The sequence below is a fragment of the Globicephala melas genome, chromosome 9, assembly GCF_963455315.2.
Source record: "Globicephala melas chromosome 9, mGloMel1.2, whole genome shotgun sequence".
Lineage (NCBI taxonomy): Eukaryota > Metazoa > Chordata > Mammalia > Artiodactyla > Delphinidae > Globicephala > Globicephala melas.
The window spans coordinates 2,719,282-2,736,010 of record NC_083322.1 but is presented as its reverse complement, the minus strand read 5'-3'; the positions used below and the strand labels follow the sequence as shown (position 1 = coordinate 2,736,010).

Below are 16,729 nucleotides of genomic sequence, written 5' to 3'. Positions count from 1 at the left end.
GCCCTTACTACGCATGCCAGCACCTTCTGGTCACTGCACACACGAACCCCCTTTAAATTTGCAGCTGTGGTGTCAGGAGCCTCAAGGAGGACAGGGGATAGAGATCAGAGTATTATCAGGTGACAAGCAGGTGCAGAGAGTGACCAGCTGGCGAGGCCTCACTGGGGAAGTTTTGGAATGGGCCACGCCTGCGTCAGGGTCTGGGGACTAAGATGTTCAACCACCCGACGCCAGGCCCGCGGCTGCCAATTGCTGGAAATGGCCCTCCCGCCGCCGTCCGGTCCGAACCTGCGCAGGGAGCCGCCCGCCCGAGGTCCGGGGCGCTCTCGGCCAGCCCCGTCCGTCTGCCTGTGCCCCACTCCCCGGCCCCGTCCGTCGGTCAGTCCCCCAGCTTGTCGACACAGCCCCGCAGCGCCGTGCATCGGTCCGCCGTCGGGCATTCCCCGCATTCCCGTCCATCGGTCTCCCAGCCCGTCGTCCCCTCCCAGCTCCGCCCTTCGGTGTGTCCGTCCCCTCCCCCACAGCCCCGTCCGTCAGTCCGGCCCCGTCCGGCCCGCCCCCCCGTCCGGCTCCCCCCGTCTGGCCCCCGGCGCCGTCAGTCCGCCGTCCGTCCGCGCTCCCAAGTCAGTGCGCCGGACGCAGGGCTGCGGTGGCGTGTGATGACGTCATATGGGTCGCCCGCCCCCGATTGGTCGCGGCCGCCTCACCAGACCGCGAGCGGACGGGCGCGCGGGAGGGGCGGGGCGCGCGGTGGCCACGCCCCCTGGCGCTTGGGGCGGGCGGCGGGCCGCGGCGGGGTCACATGACCCGGGGCCCCGCCGCCCGCCTTATAAGCTGCGCGGCGAGCTGAGCGCCGCGGGCTCAACTCCAGGCGGTTTGGGCCGTGACGCTCCTCGGCGATCTTCTCCCTCGGCGAGCCCGCGGGCGGGCGCCCCTCAGCCAGGTACGCGAGGCGCAGCGAGGGGACCCAGGCCGGTGGCGGCAAGGGTGGGGTCCCGGTGTCGGGCCGGGTGGTGATGTCGGGGTGCCGGCGCCTCCACTCCCTGCAGCCGCCCCTCGAGACGGCCTTCCACTGGGATCCTCGGCACCGACCCTCGGGGCTGGGCGCACGCTCTGACCCCAGCCCGAGTCCCGGAGCGGGGGGCTGCACCCCCGACCCCAGGTGGGCTCTGCCAGTGATCCTGTCAGTTCGGAGGACCCCAGCACCTTGTCCTGGGCGGCCTGCCTCCAGGCTAGCCTGGCTGGGTCTGCCTCCTGCAGACGGACGGGGTCTGAAAAACTTCTGGACTGGACGGGCCAGAACTTCGGGGCTTATGCAGAGGGGCACTGCGGCGGGCGCTCAACGCTCAGGTGTACCTAATCCGGCTGCCGCTGAAAACAGCCTGTGCAGCTCCCAGGCGGGGTGTGTGGGCAGGGTCCTTGCAGCCCTCCCCCGCGGTACCTGCCCGTGGGCTCCCCTGAGCGGCTGACTCCGAGGGCCTTGGGGGTTTCCCTGGACGTACCGGCGATGAAGGCGAGCAGAGCCCTCCCTCTGACCGGGCCTCCCTGGACCTGCCATGGCCTTTGGAAGTGAACTTGATCGGGGTTCCACCTCCACACCCCCTTTTCCTTCTAGGAAAGCCTGTCACACTGGTGGCTGATGCCCAGACTGGACGACCACCCCTGGAGCGGTCCCTGCGCTAAGGGCGCGAAGCACAGAAGCCACCTGAGGGCCAGTGCCAGAGGGCTGGAGGCCAAAGTGGGAGAAATGATCACCTCCTCAGTGTCAGGCCCCTCTCCCCTGGTGGCCCACAGTGCCCGGGGCGCTGACCCGGCTCACGGGCCCGGGAGCGCTGCTGTGGGAGGCCATGGCAGCAGCGGCCACATCACCAGCTGGCATCACCACCTGGTGCAAAGGAGCCTGGTGCTGTTCTCAGTGGGCGTGGTCCTGGCCCTGGTGCTGAACCTGCTGCAGGTCCAAAGGAACGTCACCCTGTTCCCTGAGGAGGTCATCGCCACCATCTTCTCCTCCGCCTGGTGGGTTCCCCCGTGCTGTGGGACAGCAGCTGGTGAGTAGAAACTGAAGATGTTTGGTTAAGAACGATTTTCAGCCTCTGAGAACCGTTCGTTTGAAAATCGAACCATCCGCAGAGGGGAAGTGTGCATCTCCAGTGATTGTATTTAGAGAAGGAGGCGGGGGGAGAGGATGGTGATCCGCAATGCCAGTCTCTGGAGGCTGGAAGAAGCCCAGCGATTGGGGACCAGGTGGGGAGATGATTGGCTGTTTCACGCTTGTGCCAGGCTGACCGAGGTCCTTCCCTCTTACTGATCCGGCCCTGAGGACAGTGTTGGGGGAGCCCGCAGCTGTCATCCCGAGCGAGCTGTGCGATTGGCCGCTGGCAGAACTGGTGAGCGAGGGAACTGCAGTGCGATTGGCTGCCCCAGCGAACATGCTACAGCGCTGGGTAACTGAAAACAAACCGTCACGTGGGCCGAGTGGGCAGAACTGCTGCCCAAGCGGCCTCCCACACTTCCTTTTTCGGGATGCCCGTGAACGTGCCAAAGCCAGGCCTTCCCCCTAAAACGTTGGGCTCCACAGATGAAGGAAAACAAATCCCCTGTTCAGAGTTCATACTGCAGTACACCTGGCCAGCCACAAAACATGACCCAGGGTTAGCAGTCTAAATTGTGGACAGGCGGACTGTGTTTTTTGAGTAGAATTTCTTGGTCATTTGGCTGGTTTTATAAACTTGCTGAATTGGTCTCAGCTCAGGTCACAGTACTTCTCTGGTCACACAGCATTCACTGATTAGCAAACATTTGTCAGATGCTTTCTGTAGCACCAGCTCTCCCAGCTGTTGGCAGTACAGAGTGAGCGGACTGCCTCTGTCAAGCATCCTGGTCTGGCGGGCAGAACAAGCGTGTACCTAAGTGACCACGGTGCTACAGGAGGGATGCCCTCCTGTCTGCTTCGTAGCTCATGTTTATGGACTGCTTACCTTGCAGTTTTATATGTTTTGCTTCCTTTCGTCCTTACAAAAGGACTCTGCCGTAGCTCCATTTTACAGACGTGGAAGCTGAATTACAGAAGGTTAAGCAACCGTGCCCAAGGGGACGCAACTGAGTGACAGGCCCACTGTTCTTAACTCTGCCTACTCCCCCCTGGAGTCTGGGTGTATCCCCTGCGCTGTGGAAACACGTTGCCTTCTCAGCACGAGGCTGGAGTGGAGAGCTGTGTTCCGGCCGGGACGTGTTACAGGAGGGATGCTGTGGTTACCAAGCGGTGGGGAGAGTGTTCTCATTTTTGTTCTTGGAAAGATAGGCTCCTGCTTTGTTTTCCTAAACCCTTTCAGTATATGGCTATACACACTGGTGCCGTGGCCTCAAGGCCCTCGTGGCAGCTCCCCTCCCCACTGTACGAAGGAACAACACTGATGCAAGCTGGAGGCCCCTGTGTAGGCGCAGAAGTAGTTTGCTTATGGATAATTAACCCCTGGCTCCATTCCTTCTGTGCTTCAAACCAAAGAACTGCGATTTTATTTTAAATTTTTCGAAACAGTGATTTTTGTTTGTACTCGAGGAGAACAAAAATGTGAAATTCGTTTTAATTCAAATATTACACTGTAGCTGATAAATCTTCTAGGAGAAGGAATGGTTTGAAATATGTTAACAATTGCCACGCAGAGATCACGTCATTTTCAGCCGGTTCTCTAACGCCGCTGCCTTGTCTTTCTTCAACAGCTGTCGTCGGCTTGCTTTACCCCTGCATTGACAGTCGCCTTGGAGAGCCACACAAGTTTAAGAGGGAGTGGGCCAGTGTGATGCGCTGTGTCGCAGTTTTTGTTGGTATCAATCACGCCAGTGCTGTATCCTTCAGTGGGTGTGCTGTCCAGAGCAGCTTCTTACGTTACACGTTGAAAGTTTCGTTACTTTTAATGAGTATGTATCACATCATGAGTCACTTGAACCATCTTCTTCCGAGTATGTTATTTCAAAGCACGTTGCTCAGTTTACTCTCAGCAATTTTCATAATGGTTCTTGGAGTCCTTTCAGTTCGTTTCAGGAAGGTTAACACCAGGAACACAGTGGACGTCTTCATTCAGGCCTTTCTCAGGCAGCGCCTGTTGGATCCTGAGTTCACCTTGTGAATGCCCTTTACATTTCTACCTTACTCCTTCCACCGTGAAGACCTGGTTCCTGTGGCCCAGTGAGAAGTGGCGAGAGCATCACTCTTCTTGGCGGATCCTTCCAGAAGGTGGAGGAGAAGCCTGTCTGCTTCTCTGTCCCTCCCTGGCATGAGCATGCAAGGCCCAGGGCCAGTCAGAAGTGTGGCCTCGGGAATAGGGTTCTTAGCGGAGGCTAACTTCAGGATCAGGTGCTGGCGTCCACGGGTGGACGCACAAGACATGCTGCGTGTCTGTACACGGTGCATTCTTCAGGAAGACGAGCCGTGGTTTCCCAGGTCTCAAAAGATTTATGGTTTCTTTAGCACAACTAGATTATATTTTTGGAGAAAGTTAATTTTAGAGCTACTGCTTCTTAAATCTGCTCTAGCCTGATTTTAATGATAAGAATGTCAGAAAAGGGTATTATAAGAGGTCTGGGCTCTGACAAACTTGTTTCGTCCGCAGTTGGTAAGCAGTGTTGTGACGGAAGCCAGTCGTGTCTCCACCAGCTGTGACCGTGTCGTGTTGGATGCCATCCTGGTGAGGTGCCTTCTTGCAGACGTGGAGCGAAGACTGGGCTTGCTCAGTTCAACCTACTAATAAAAACAAGAAGTAAAAGGGGAACTATAGATGACTTACTAGCCAAGTATGCTGTTGGTTGAAATACCAGCAGAATTTTATATGTAGCTTTCAGGAAGTTTACTTGTAAAGTCAAGTTTTCAACCCAGGGATCCCAGAGAAGTTCCAGGTCATCTCGGTCACGGTAACCTTGTATCCAACAGATGCTCTCTGCAGCTCGCCTGGCAGCTCCTATGGATGGAGAATTATGTGGTGCACACGTAACTGTAGGCCCTGGGGCTTCTCTGGGTTTGACCATATTAAAAATCGTTACGCTTTTCCTTAACTCTGCATCGCCAGAAATTGGATTTTGCCAATAACGTTCAGCTCTCCTTGACGTTAGCAGCCCTGTCTTTGGGCCTTTGGTGGACGTTTGACCGTTCAAGAAGCGGCCTTGGGCTTGGGATCACCATCGCCTTCCTCGCCACTGTGATCACTCAGCTGCTGGTGTACAATGGTGTCTATCAGTAAGCATGTGCTCTCAAATATCACCTCCGTCCGGAAGCTGTTACTTAACTTTTTAAAAAAATACCTTCTAAGCTAAGATGTCATGTTTTTTCTGTAATTACATAGCATAAACTTAGACATGAAATTCTCAGAAACGCTTATTGTTGATTGACGTGTTAAAAATGCACCATGCGTAATTTAATGTAAAGGAAAACCCAGCAGTGGCGGTGAGCGTGGATGTCACATGCTGACGCTGCTGGTGCGCCGTGTGCCTGCCCCGCCTGCGCCGGGGAGCCGGCTGCCCAGGGGCTCACGTCTCCTTCTCTCCAGGTACACGTCCCCGGACTTTCTGTACATCCGCTCCTGGCTCCCGTGCATCTTCTTCTCGGGAGGTGTGACCGTGGGAAACATAGGACGACAGCTAGCCATGGTACGTACAGTTGTCACCTGGGTGCCCAACCGTGGTTTCCAGCTTCATAGGCTGAGTGTACATGATATGTTATGGTTGCTGTTGATAAATATCTAGTTGAGACTCGCAACAATTATTCAGAAAAGCGTATTTAAAAAAACTAGGTACAATACCCAGGTTACTCTTTGCTAGATGATAAAGATTCAGGGAATCGTAAGCTCACAACGCACACTAAAAGGAACTAGAGTTCCACTCACGTTACAGATGAACTGCAGCTCCTGTGATAACTGGCAGAGAAAAGTTACTGAATGGCTAAATGAATGATTTATAATGAGTTTCCTCCCCGCCTTCACGCAGGTACAGATGATGCTATGCTAGGGAAAGGACCCCAGGCCAGGCCCATGAGAGTGTGGACCAGGCTGGGAGGGGGCTCAGCTTCCCTGGGTAGGCGGACTCCAGCCTGGACCCTGTCCAATAACTAAAGAGAGAGAAACGGGACCCCCGCACAGAGCCACTTCCCGAGAGCCAGAAAGACAAACGAAGTCAGGATGATTGAGGAGTTATTTCCGGGAGTTAATGGTCGACACTTGAGCGCTTTGATGAAATGTGGACATTTAACTGTCATTTTGAATAGACCTTGACTCGAGGCTTAAATAAAATGAACTAAAAAAAAAGAAACTAGAATCTTATAAGGGCCATTTCTCTCAGAGACACTCTGGGGCTTTCTCAGAAACTGACTTGGTTCCTCAGATGGTGTTTTTAGAAACAAGCCGTTTATTCGCGCCAGCTGACGGTGGCTTGGGAGGGCCAGACTGAAGGCTGCGTGGCTGTTTCATAAAGATGGAAGTAATTTCAAAAAGGTAGAATTTGTAATGTGTTCCACCGGCTCCTGAGCCCAAATCCTTGCCTCCCGCCCTTTTGTGACTCTGTGTGGATCTGCTTTTGCCAAAACGAACAGACTCAATTGAAAAGCCTTTCTTTCTCGACCCCTCATGAGCATCAGAGGACCTGGCTCTTCTCACACTCACGGTGGCCACAGTCTCGTGGTGCCCCTGTGCTGCTCCCTGGAGCCCCTTCCGGTTCAGAGTAGAACGAGGCCGCTTTATGATCCTTTACTGCTTTGGGATTTTTATTTTCAGTGCCATTTAGCTGAGGAGTCCTAACAGGGCTTCTGAGATAAGTTGTCTTCAACCCCCGTGACTCTTCGTGGAGTTAAAACCGACAGCATTCAGCCAGTTGGTTATAACTTCGGGAGGCTGGGCTGATGCTGCCATGCATTTATGATGAAGGTTTTTAAACAGCTTTAGTCCTTTTTTTCTTTTTTTTTTTTTTTTGCGGTACGCGGGCCTCTCACTGTTGTGGCCTCTCCCATTGCGGAGCACAGGCTCTGGACGCACAGGCTCAGCGGCCATGGCTCACGGGCGCAGCCGCTCCACGGCATGTGGGATCTTCCTGGACCAGGGCACGAAGCCGTGTCCCCTGCATCGGCAGGCGGACTCTCAACCACTGCGCCACCAGGGAAGCCCAAGGGTCTTTTTTGATAGAGGTAGACACTACACATCATGCACAAGCTCCTAACACCTAGAAATGGTTGAAGGTAACTTATTTTACAAGAGTGGCACAATCACACCTTTGGTCACGACGCTGAATGAAGGTGGGTTTATCAGCGATCATTCCATCCTTGTCGTAGGCATTTTCGTTTTTGAAAAGATGAAAGTTTTAAACCTAATTTCAGATAGCTGGCATAATTGTAATTCTCCCCACTTAAGCTTTTTCTTCTTTTTCACTCTTTAAAGTTGGGGAAAAACTTGTATTTGGATGTTACTGTTGTGTCTTGATACTGGAGGGAGGGTGATGAACATCCCAGGTCATCAAAGGGAAACGACCCTCCCGGGTCTCTGAGCCCAGCGCTCCTGCCATATTTTCATCCATGAAAATGTGAACCCTTATGCCTGGATCCCAGCTGAAGGGGGAAACGGCAGGCCCCTTCCAGCCGGAGGAGCAGTCACAGCTGGTTTTCCCGACTCCCCCCTCTGGCTGCTGCGTCCAGCATGGGTCCTCGGAACAGATGTGGTAGCGGGCGCCCGCTGCCGGCTGCTCCAAGGGAGAAAAGAGCTAAGTCCCTTTTCTCCAGGTTTCCAAACCCAGCGGAGGGCACAGTCAGTGTGAATGAAGGCAAAACGATCGCACATCACGTCACAGCTGTGTTTCTGCCAGAAGTCAGGCGAGCGAATGAGGGAGACTTACTCCTATGAGTTGCTTGAGGCCTGAGATTGAGGAACCAGGTTTAAGTAGTTTAAAGGATCGGTCAGTCGGATTGGCAAAGGCGTGCAGCACTTGCTCCCAGGGTAGGGAACAGGACAGGGGGTGTGTAAAGGAACGAAAGTGGCGATTTCTGAGAAGGAGAACTGCAGGTAGTTTGGGTTTTTTTCTCTTCTGCATTTTTTAAATTTACAATGAAAACATTACAGTTGACCTTTGAAGAGCACGTGGATTGGGGCACCAGCCCTCCAAGAAGTTGAAAATCTGAATGTAACGTAGAGTCAGCCCTCTGCTTCCGTGGATTTAACCAACCGCAGACCACGCAGCGCTGTAGCATTTACTATTGAAAAAAATCCGCATGTAAGTGGAACTGTGCTATTCAAACCCGTGTTGTTCAAGGGCCAGCTGCACTTGTAGAAGCAGAAGCACTAAGGTGCGTACAGGAGCTTGTGACAGGTCTCTCAGCGGATGGATGTGTGTCAGGAGGTGGGCAGACCTGCTGCTGTGCCCTGTTGAGATCGTTTACGTGGAGGTCATGCAGGACTCTGGTCCCTCTGCCTCTGTGCTGTCTGTTCACTGGGAGCAAAGCCTTGGCCTTGGGTTGCGGATGACAAGGCAGCGAATCAGTCCCCCCACAGCTCCCAGACTCTCATCCCTACCCCAGCAGCCCCTCCCTGAGTCTGTCCAGACTGGTCTCTGCCTTTCTGTTTCTCTCTTCTTCCATCCTTCAAAGTATCTGTAAACGAACCTACCCCGAAAGCAGTAGAGAATCTTAATAAAAAGTCCGCCTTTGCCCAGCAGGAAGTGTGTAGCCTTCACACCCAGTTCTGCTGACTCTTGAACCTCTCAACCTCCTCTTAGCAAATCCTCGGTCCACTTCGGCTTGAACGGAGGATGCTGCCTTGCTTGCCACCCCCGCGGGCTGGCAGGCAGCCTTTCTAAAGCATGCTGTCGCAGCAGTAAAAGATAAGTGCGTGAAGCCAAAACTGTATTTTTCATGAGAAGAGAATTGGAAGTGTAGGAAATTGAATGTGCTTCAGATTATATCAGAGCTGAAGAATGAAAACTCCATTTATACTAAGCTTTGTTTTAGAAAACTGTGGCTCCCCACGACATTGAGTGTCCCTGCCCAACTGTAGTTCTTCCCAGGACCTTTTGTTGCGTGGGCTTTCCCCACCAAGCAGCAACAGGTGGACGTGGCGGGCTGGAGCGAGGACACTGCAGTAAAAGCATCTGCAGGTGTGGCTGCTACCCTCCTCCACCTGCCTGGCCACTGCAGTTGCAGATCCCAGTCACCTGGAGAAGGTCCCGGGGGCCTGGGCTGCGGGGACCCTAGCACGTAAGCCAGGGCCCCTGAGGCTCGTGCATCCTAACACACTGGGATGTGTGCCTTGCTGTTGTGTATTTGTGTCCAAGAATTGTTAACCTCATGTTTATTCTCTTTGGGGAGTCTTGAAAGTTTAGGCTGGGACAGACTGGCACCTTGCTAGAATCTTTCTCACCCAAAAAAGTCTTTAAAAAGAGCAAGTTAAACATTTTCTTTTTAAAGAAGGAGTTAAAATACTTAAGCCAAGTCTTTATTTTGTTTCTTCAAAGAAAGGGAAAAAATTAACATCTTATTTGTGAAAGTGAGCTTATTCTTTGTTAAGAATTTGAAAGCTCATTTCCATCCTTAAAACCCAGGAAACGGCTCAGTGCCTTAGAAATGGGATTGGTCACAGCGGTCAGCTGTGCCGCTGGGCCCTTAGACAGAAGATGGATCTGAGGTGGTATTTTAGGGGCGGTGTTTAAGAGTGAATTCTTGGTTTAAAACTTCACCAAGTAAGGCTTTTGTGGTGGGACGTGATTCGAGTGAAGAAGATGAAGGTCTGAAGGTGGAGACCTTAGGTGGGCGCTGGTCAACACAGTGACCAGAGCTGCCCGAGTCCAGTGCGACATGGCTGTGTTCCCTCTGAGGGTGACCGTCCCAGCGCCTCTGCACCCCTCCCCCTCGCGCCTTCTCAGTTCCCACTGCCCTTAAAAGAAATATGGTTACCATCAAGGGCGGCCATGCCCCAAACCTACAGGTTGGCTTTGCTTGAGTGTTAAATGGTCCAAGGGGCTTTTTCTTTGTGGTATTCGTTGTCAGCCTGCATGTTTAAAAGTGAGTCCGTAGCATCATTTTATAGAATCTGTATCTGTTGCTGTTTGTAGCTTAGTCTTTTCTCAAAAAAAGTAAGGCTTCCAGCTGCCACGGCGAAGAGCGTGGCCCTGCTTCCTGGGGCCCAGGCCCCGGACACCTGGTTACAGGTGCGCTTCCCTGGCACGTGGAATTCAGTTTGCCTTTCCTGTTTGCCATCCAGCGGCTGCTGGTAGTAATAACAACATTAATTAGCACTTCTGTTGCACTCAAGGTGTTGTGATAAATAGTTTCACTGTCAGCTGAGTCCTGTAACAGCAGTCTGGAGGTAGGGACTCTTGTCAGCCCGCTTTAGAGATAGGGAAATACAAACTCAGGAGGCTGACCACCTGCCTGAGTGGGTGCAGCACAGGGCTGGAGCTGGGCGCCTCGGGAGCGCGCAGAGCTGCCCTTGCACACCGCTCCCCACTCCACTTGGCCGGCCAGCTGCTAAGCCAGAGGTTAGAACGTGTGCTGGGGCTCTGGCTCCGTGGCAGGAGGCGTGGTGGTCTCTCCTCATGCAGCCCCGTGACCTCAGGAAGGTCATCTGGTCTTGGATCTGCTCCTCCAGTGGAACATCTGTCCTCTGCTGAGGACCGACCAGGCCGGGCCTGGACAGCGGTGACAAGTGCAGGGTTCACCTCCCTGAATTTCTGTACAGGTCAGTGAGGAAGCGTGTGTAGAAACGGCTCCTGAGCTGTTACACCCTCCACCTCGCCTGAGAGGGACGGGCCCTGTTTTCTGGGTGAAACAGTGGCTCCTAGCTCTCCTAGCCCCGGACAGGGAGAGGACCGCGGTGGGGTTGTTGGAGCTTGTCTGCTGCTCCGCATTTCTCGTCTCCATTATCTTATCCGACTCAAAGGAATTTTTTATCTTTCACTTTTTAGGATCGGCTTAATTGCTAATTAAAATATGTATACATTGGGCTTCCCTGGTGGCGCAGTGGTTCAGAGTCCGCCTGCCGATGCAGGGGACGCGGGTTCGTGCCCCGGTCTGGGAAGATCCCACATGCCGCGGAGCGGCTGGGCCCGTGGGCCATGGCCGCTGAGCCTGCGCATCCGGAGCCTGTGCTCCGCAACGGGAGAGGCCACAGCAGTGAGACACCCGCGTACTGCAAAAAAATAATAATAATAAAATAAAATATGTATACATTTAGTGCTGATTTTCTCTCGCTCCTTTTTCTCTTTTTGCATGTAGGGTGTTCCTGAAAAGCCGCATAGCGATTGACTCTTCAAACCCACTGACCCTGAAGAATGGCAAGATTTGGGAGGAAATCTGGGATACTGGATTGTGACAAAGATTATCTTTTTTCCTCAATAATCTTTTTAGATTGGGCTGACTGTACAAGTGACTCCTGGAAAACAGTTCACCTGTTTTAGAGCAGCAGACTGGGAAGATGACCACTTGTGTTGAGATGTCACCTTGCCTGATGGCATTCACGCCTGGGTCTGCTCAGGAGGCCCCAAGTGCAGGCCGGCCGGCTGCAGGGTCCCGAGGATTCGGTTTCATGTGTCATTAAAAGCAAGTTGCCATATTTCCAAGCCTTGAACCTAAAGCCTAACTACCAGCTCTGGTTTTGTATCAGCGCCCAGGGGAGAGCTTGATGGTGCTTACAAAGATGAAGTGTGATAAAATAGGAATATTACTTATCCAAAAGATTTCTAAAATAGGGTTGTGTAGAAAAAGAGAAAGGCAGGGGCGGCGAGCTTAGGGTGGCAGTGCCGGGCGCCCCGTCCCGCAGCTGCGCACGTGTCCCAGCGTACGGCCATGCTTTTCATTCCTCCGTGGAGTCGCATGTAGACAATCTTACCGAGAGCAGAAGGCAATGAGAGGTCATCGTTCTGCACTGTGATGTGCTGGAATGTCCACCTCAGTATTTATGCAGTTTATCCAGAATCCGTAATCGTCTAGGAGGGGCACCTGCCTGCCGTGTGTCTCAGTCTTAGTGAGCCAAAATCGTGTGTTTCTTTGATACTCCAGAACAGAGATGACTGTTTTTTCCCACAGCCCTATGGGATTTGCAATCTGTGATTGCCTTGTAAAAAGAAGAGTGCGTATGTCACTGTATTAAACATTTGGTGTTTCTAAATACTCAAAGACGTGGTGAGCACAATGTATTCATTTAATGGCATAGACCATGTTTGTTAGACCCAGTTTGCAAGTACTGGGTCTTCAACTTCAAGTGCAATGTATATGAAAACCAACCTGAGCCTTGTATCCTCTTAAATATTTATTTTTTTAACGTATGAGGTGTTACAGAGGGTTCTCCATTTCAGTGCTGCATGGGGGCAAGATTCAGCAACAGCCCCTCTCAGTTGTGCAGTTACTTCGTTGCTGTGCTCTCCACTGAGCCGGTCCTTTGAAATACTCCAGTTTTGTGCGTTTAGTAAACTTGTAATTTTTACTCACAAATTTACCTTTTTGTATTTTGCAATTTAAATGTTTTGGTTGTTTTACACTCTGTGAACATGGCTGGATGAAAAGACTCCTTACCCCTGAGCAGCTGGCGGTCAGAGCCACTGCCAGCAGCCGTGGGCTGTGCTCTCAGCTCCCCTCACGTGATGGTCCTCGTTGCAGTTGGGTTTTGTTTTGAGGAAAATATCCTGGAGTAAATTTTAGGTTACTGTAGCTAATTTGTTTTAGAGGAATTTTGTTTAAAAGAAAATAGGATCATTCTGAACTTTGCAATGACCCCCTTACACATTTTTCTGAAATCACACAGCTATGTGAAAAGAGTTTTCAATGAGGCTATCAGCATTTTATGAAAAACCAGAAGTTATTAGATGAGAGCAGGCATTGAATCTTTCAAATATACTTGATCATGCACAGTGAGTATTTTTTTCTCTTAAACTGGAAATAAATCTATACCTGCTAGAAACAATGTAGCCAAAAGATGTGAATCTGAAGAATTTTGTTGCCGATACTTTATAGCGAGTGTATGAACCAAAGCCATCTGAGTCTGTAGAATGTCAACTAGTGTGAACACGCTTTGCACTACGCCAGGTTTGAACATTAGCGGGATCCACATTCACACCAAGTTTTCAGCATTGTGTTCTTTTGCATTCATTTTTTACTTTTATTAAAGGTTCAAAACCAGCCATCGTATTTATGGGTTTTTCTTTAAAAAGGCGGCGGATTCTCTCTGTAGGATATTCAGATTTGGAATGGAAGAATATTTTATAGCTTTTCAAAATGTACTAAGTTTCAACACAACCTCTTGGGAAACTTCGTTTTCCTCCTGGTGGAAAGTGACGTGTAGTTCAGACCAGTTTAACTTCCTCCTGCCCCTCCCACTGACCCTGGGAGGTTGGGCGTCTTCTTGGGCCTTGCTCTGTCCTCTCCCAGGAATGCTATCCTCTCTCTCTGGGAGAGAGGGCCCTTTCTCCCTGTACTAGAAAGGGGGGGGGGGGTCTGGACACCCAGAAAACAGAGCCCAGGGAAAGGGAAGAGCATCCAGCCCAAGTAACAGCCAGCATGTCCAGGGGCCGCGAGTGGCAGGCCACACGGCAGAGGAGCAGCGCCCTGCCCCAGGTCCACTTCCCTCGGTCCCTGCCGGATGCAGAGCCGCCCCGGGTGACGAAGCTGTCAGGGCCCCGCCACACACGCTGCCCTCCGCACAAGTCCGCTGAATGCCTGCTCTACCAGCGCCGGGTGCTGGGCTGGACGAGAGTCAGAACTGGCCTCAGAGGCTCTCCTCCCAGGGCCCCAGTGCCAGGCCGGGGCGGGGGGGGCAGGTGTGAAGGTACCTGTCTCACCCACTGAGACAGGTAGGTGTCTCACCCACTGAGACAGCGAAGAGTGGGTGCTGTTTGATTCTTTAATTAGAGAAGTAACAACTGTGCGCAGTTTGGCACCCAGAGCAGCCCGAGAAGCCATCCTGCACGACCCACACCGTCCCAAAGGTGAACCAGGGCCCGGCGCTGCGGGAAATGCCCTGGAATTGCCCTCTCCCCCGAGCGATGTTGGCAGGGAAGCTTGAAAAGAGAACAGGCTTCTGGGAAGGGAGGCAGGGCTGGAGCTGAGCTGCGGTCCTTGGTTCCGCTGACTCTTCCCGGAAAGCAGAGGGACAAGAGGACGCCTGTCCCACCCTCCCCCACGAACCCACCCCCGCCCGCCCCGGCAACTATGCGACGCAGCTTTGCAAAAGTTATTTTCAGTCGTGAAATAGCGTTGCAATGGCAGTAGAGAAAGCCCTCCCCTTGTTATACTCAACCCGATACATTTATAATACAGTCCAGACCCGTGAGTTTCTCCTGCATGGAACACAGAGCTGTTCATGTACAGAAAACCGAGAGCTGCTACATTTCCCTCACCACAGAGACTGGAAGACTTTGCCTGAGATTGATCCAGTTCATGAGGCTCTAACAGGGTAATGCCTGCTCTGAGCTGGCCTAAGCCTTGTTTCAGAGTAAGTTTGGGGACTGAAACGTTTCCTGGAATTGCTCTGGTCTGTGAGCAGGTGACTGAATATCCCATTTCACTAAAGATTCACAAAAGATTTCCGCGTCCCGTCTCTTCAGCTGCTAAAGCGAGGCTGAGTGAAGAGGAGCTCAGGATGGGGACGAGGGCACTGTGTTTACTTAGCCAGTTTTCAAAGTCTCCTGCGATCTTACCTGAGGAGTGTTTCTGGCAGTTCATCTGAAGACCTGGATTAGACATAATCAAGTCATCTGGTGCCCGGGAACTACCCACCCTTGAATTATAGACACTCCCTTTATGTTGGCGGTAAAAAGAGAGGAGCGAAGGGGGCCTATTTAAATCTAAACTTGCTTTTTCTACTTCATGTTTTAAATAGACCTTTTGCTATGAATGTTCACTTTCTGAGAATTTCAGATGATCTCTTTGTAATAATGTAACTAGCAGATAAAGCCTTAGAGTTGGGATATACTCTGAAAAGTATTAATATTATAAAATGTTAATAAAGATACTTCAGTTCAGCTCTAACACGTTTATCTCACACACTAGGAAGCTGGCCAACTACCCACCCATCTACCACCACACTTGCTCTTGGTAAATTAGCCACAGGGGGATTTCATATTGACCCCTGAATGCCGCCAAAATATGCAAAGAAAGCACCTCCCTGGCGGCCCAGTGGTTAAGACTCTGCGCTTCCACTGCAGGGGGCTTGGCTTCGATCCCTGGTCGGGGAACTAAGATCCCACATGCCGTGTGGTGTGGCCAAAAAAACGCGAAAAAAACAAAAAACAAACAAATAAAAAAAAACACCCAGAACACGAAAATATGCAAAGAAAGATGCAAGAAATCTTCATCCAAGGCCTAGGACCCAAACTTGGTCCTTTGTGGATTTTCCGTGTAGATCTTCAGAGATTCACACCTGAAGACTCTCTTACTGGACAATTATAACACGAGTGCCTGGTACAAGGCCGACTGGTCTGGAAAGAGCAGATGTGCTGAGACAGGGCGGGAGTTCCTGCCTAGGTCTGTGATTTAAGACGAGACGGTAGCATGTGAAAAGCAGTATCGCATCACTATTTTCATCCATTAGCCACTGTTTTTCTAGTGTGTTGGCTCCTTATAAGTGCTCTACAGTTTTTGTTGTCCTGTGTGATATACATTCCCCAGTTCAGGAACACAAGACAGCCAAGGACAATGAGTTAAAAGTCCCCTAAAGTAATTTTCTCATTAGAACCTATAGCTCTTCGTGTTTGTTCTGTATCTTCTCTCGGGTAGGTTATTTTTCTGGCTGTGTCGGGTCTCAGTTGCAGCATGCAGGATCTTCCGTTATGGCGCGTGGGCTCCAGAGCACATGGGCTCTGTAGTTTGCGGCACACAGGCTCTATAACTGAAGCATGCGTGCTCAGTAGTAGTGGCGCGTGGCTCAGCTGGTCCGTGGCATGTGGGATCTTAGTTCCCCAACCGGGGATCGAACCCATGTCCCCTGCATTGGAAGGCGGATTCTTTACCACTGGACCGCCAGGGAAATCTCCTCTCAGGTAGGTTTTCTATTTGAAATTGTAGAGTTTATTTTTATTCATCCATCAGACCTCAGCTAAAGTGTCATTTTCTCACTTTCCTCATCACATCAAGTCTCCCCAAAGTTGCTAAGGCAACAGGGCCCTGTCGCCTGGCCGTGTCTGTGCTCTGGTCCTCCGTCCAGCTGTGTGCCCGTGAGGGGAGAAGTGCCTCTCTGTCAGTCATCCTGTTCTGCCCTGAGCCTCAGGGTCTGGCTCCTCATTATTATTCAGGAAGAATGCTGAATAAATCATCCACTCATCCATCTGTCAGTCATTCAACAAACATTTTCCGATAGGAGGGCAGGCACTCTGCCCACTGCCATTTTGCTGCCCAGCCCTCAGGCCCCTCCAATCTGCTGGGAAGCTAAAGTTGTTAGGACCACTCACAAAATGAGAGATCGGGGTAGGGATGGGAGGAGGGCTCCTCCGAGCAGAGTTTAGTGCAGGCGTCGTTTCCAACAACAGCGTCGGTTTGCTTTCCTCACCGCCCCCTAACGAGGGTCTTCCTGCCCTGGGTTATTGTGTCACCGGCGCCCCAGCTCGGGGAGGTGACCCGGGCGTAGGGTCAGACTGCGTTGGGTCCTCCTTGCCCTCAGCCTCGCTGCCAACCCTGGGTAGCTCCCACTGCTGCCAACTCAGAGGCTGTCACTAGGGCCTGGGGCCGCCGCCCAGCTGCTTGCTTGTCTTTCTCACGTGCACACTGACGCCCTCAGAA

The 16,729-nt window shown here is 52.0% G+C and overlaps 1 protein-coding gene across 4 annotated transcripts; it reads left to right on the top strand.

The window, feature by feature from the left end:
• The first annotated feature begins 806 nt into the window (after positions 1–806).
• INSIG1 (insulin induced gene 1) lies at positions 807–13,135 on the top strand. Of its 4 annotated transcripts, none has more exons than XM_030854320.2 (6): positions 807–943; positions 1,616–2,048; positions 3,721–3,845; positions 5,064–5,230; positions 5,541–5,640; positions 11,237–13,135. In XM_030854320.2, exons 2-6 carry the CDS (start codon positions 1,640–1,642, stop codon positions 11,264–11,266), a joined length of 831 nt encoding a protein of 276 aa, XP_030710180.2. In that variant the 5' UTR covers positions 807–943; positions 1,616–1,639; the 3' UTR covers positions 11,267–13,135. The 4 variants fall into 4 exon arrangements, 2 of the variants coding, with proteins under 2 accessions (XP_030710180.2, XP_069902394.1); XM_070046293.1 differs by lacking the exon at positions 11,237–13,135 and adding an exon at positions 5,977–6,923; XR_009565218.1 differs by lacking the exons at positions 5,541–5,640; positions 11,237–13,135 and adding an exon at positions 4,611–4,916 and having other exon boundaries at positions 3,721–4,234; positions 5,064–5,204.
• Positions 13,136–16,729: the final 3,594 nt, after the last annotated feature.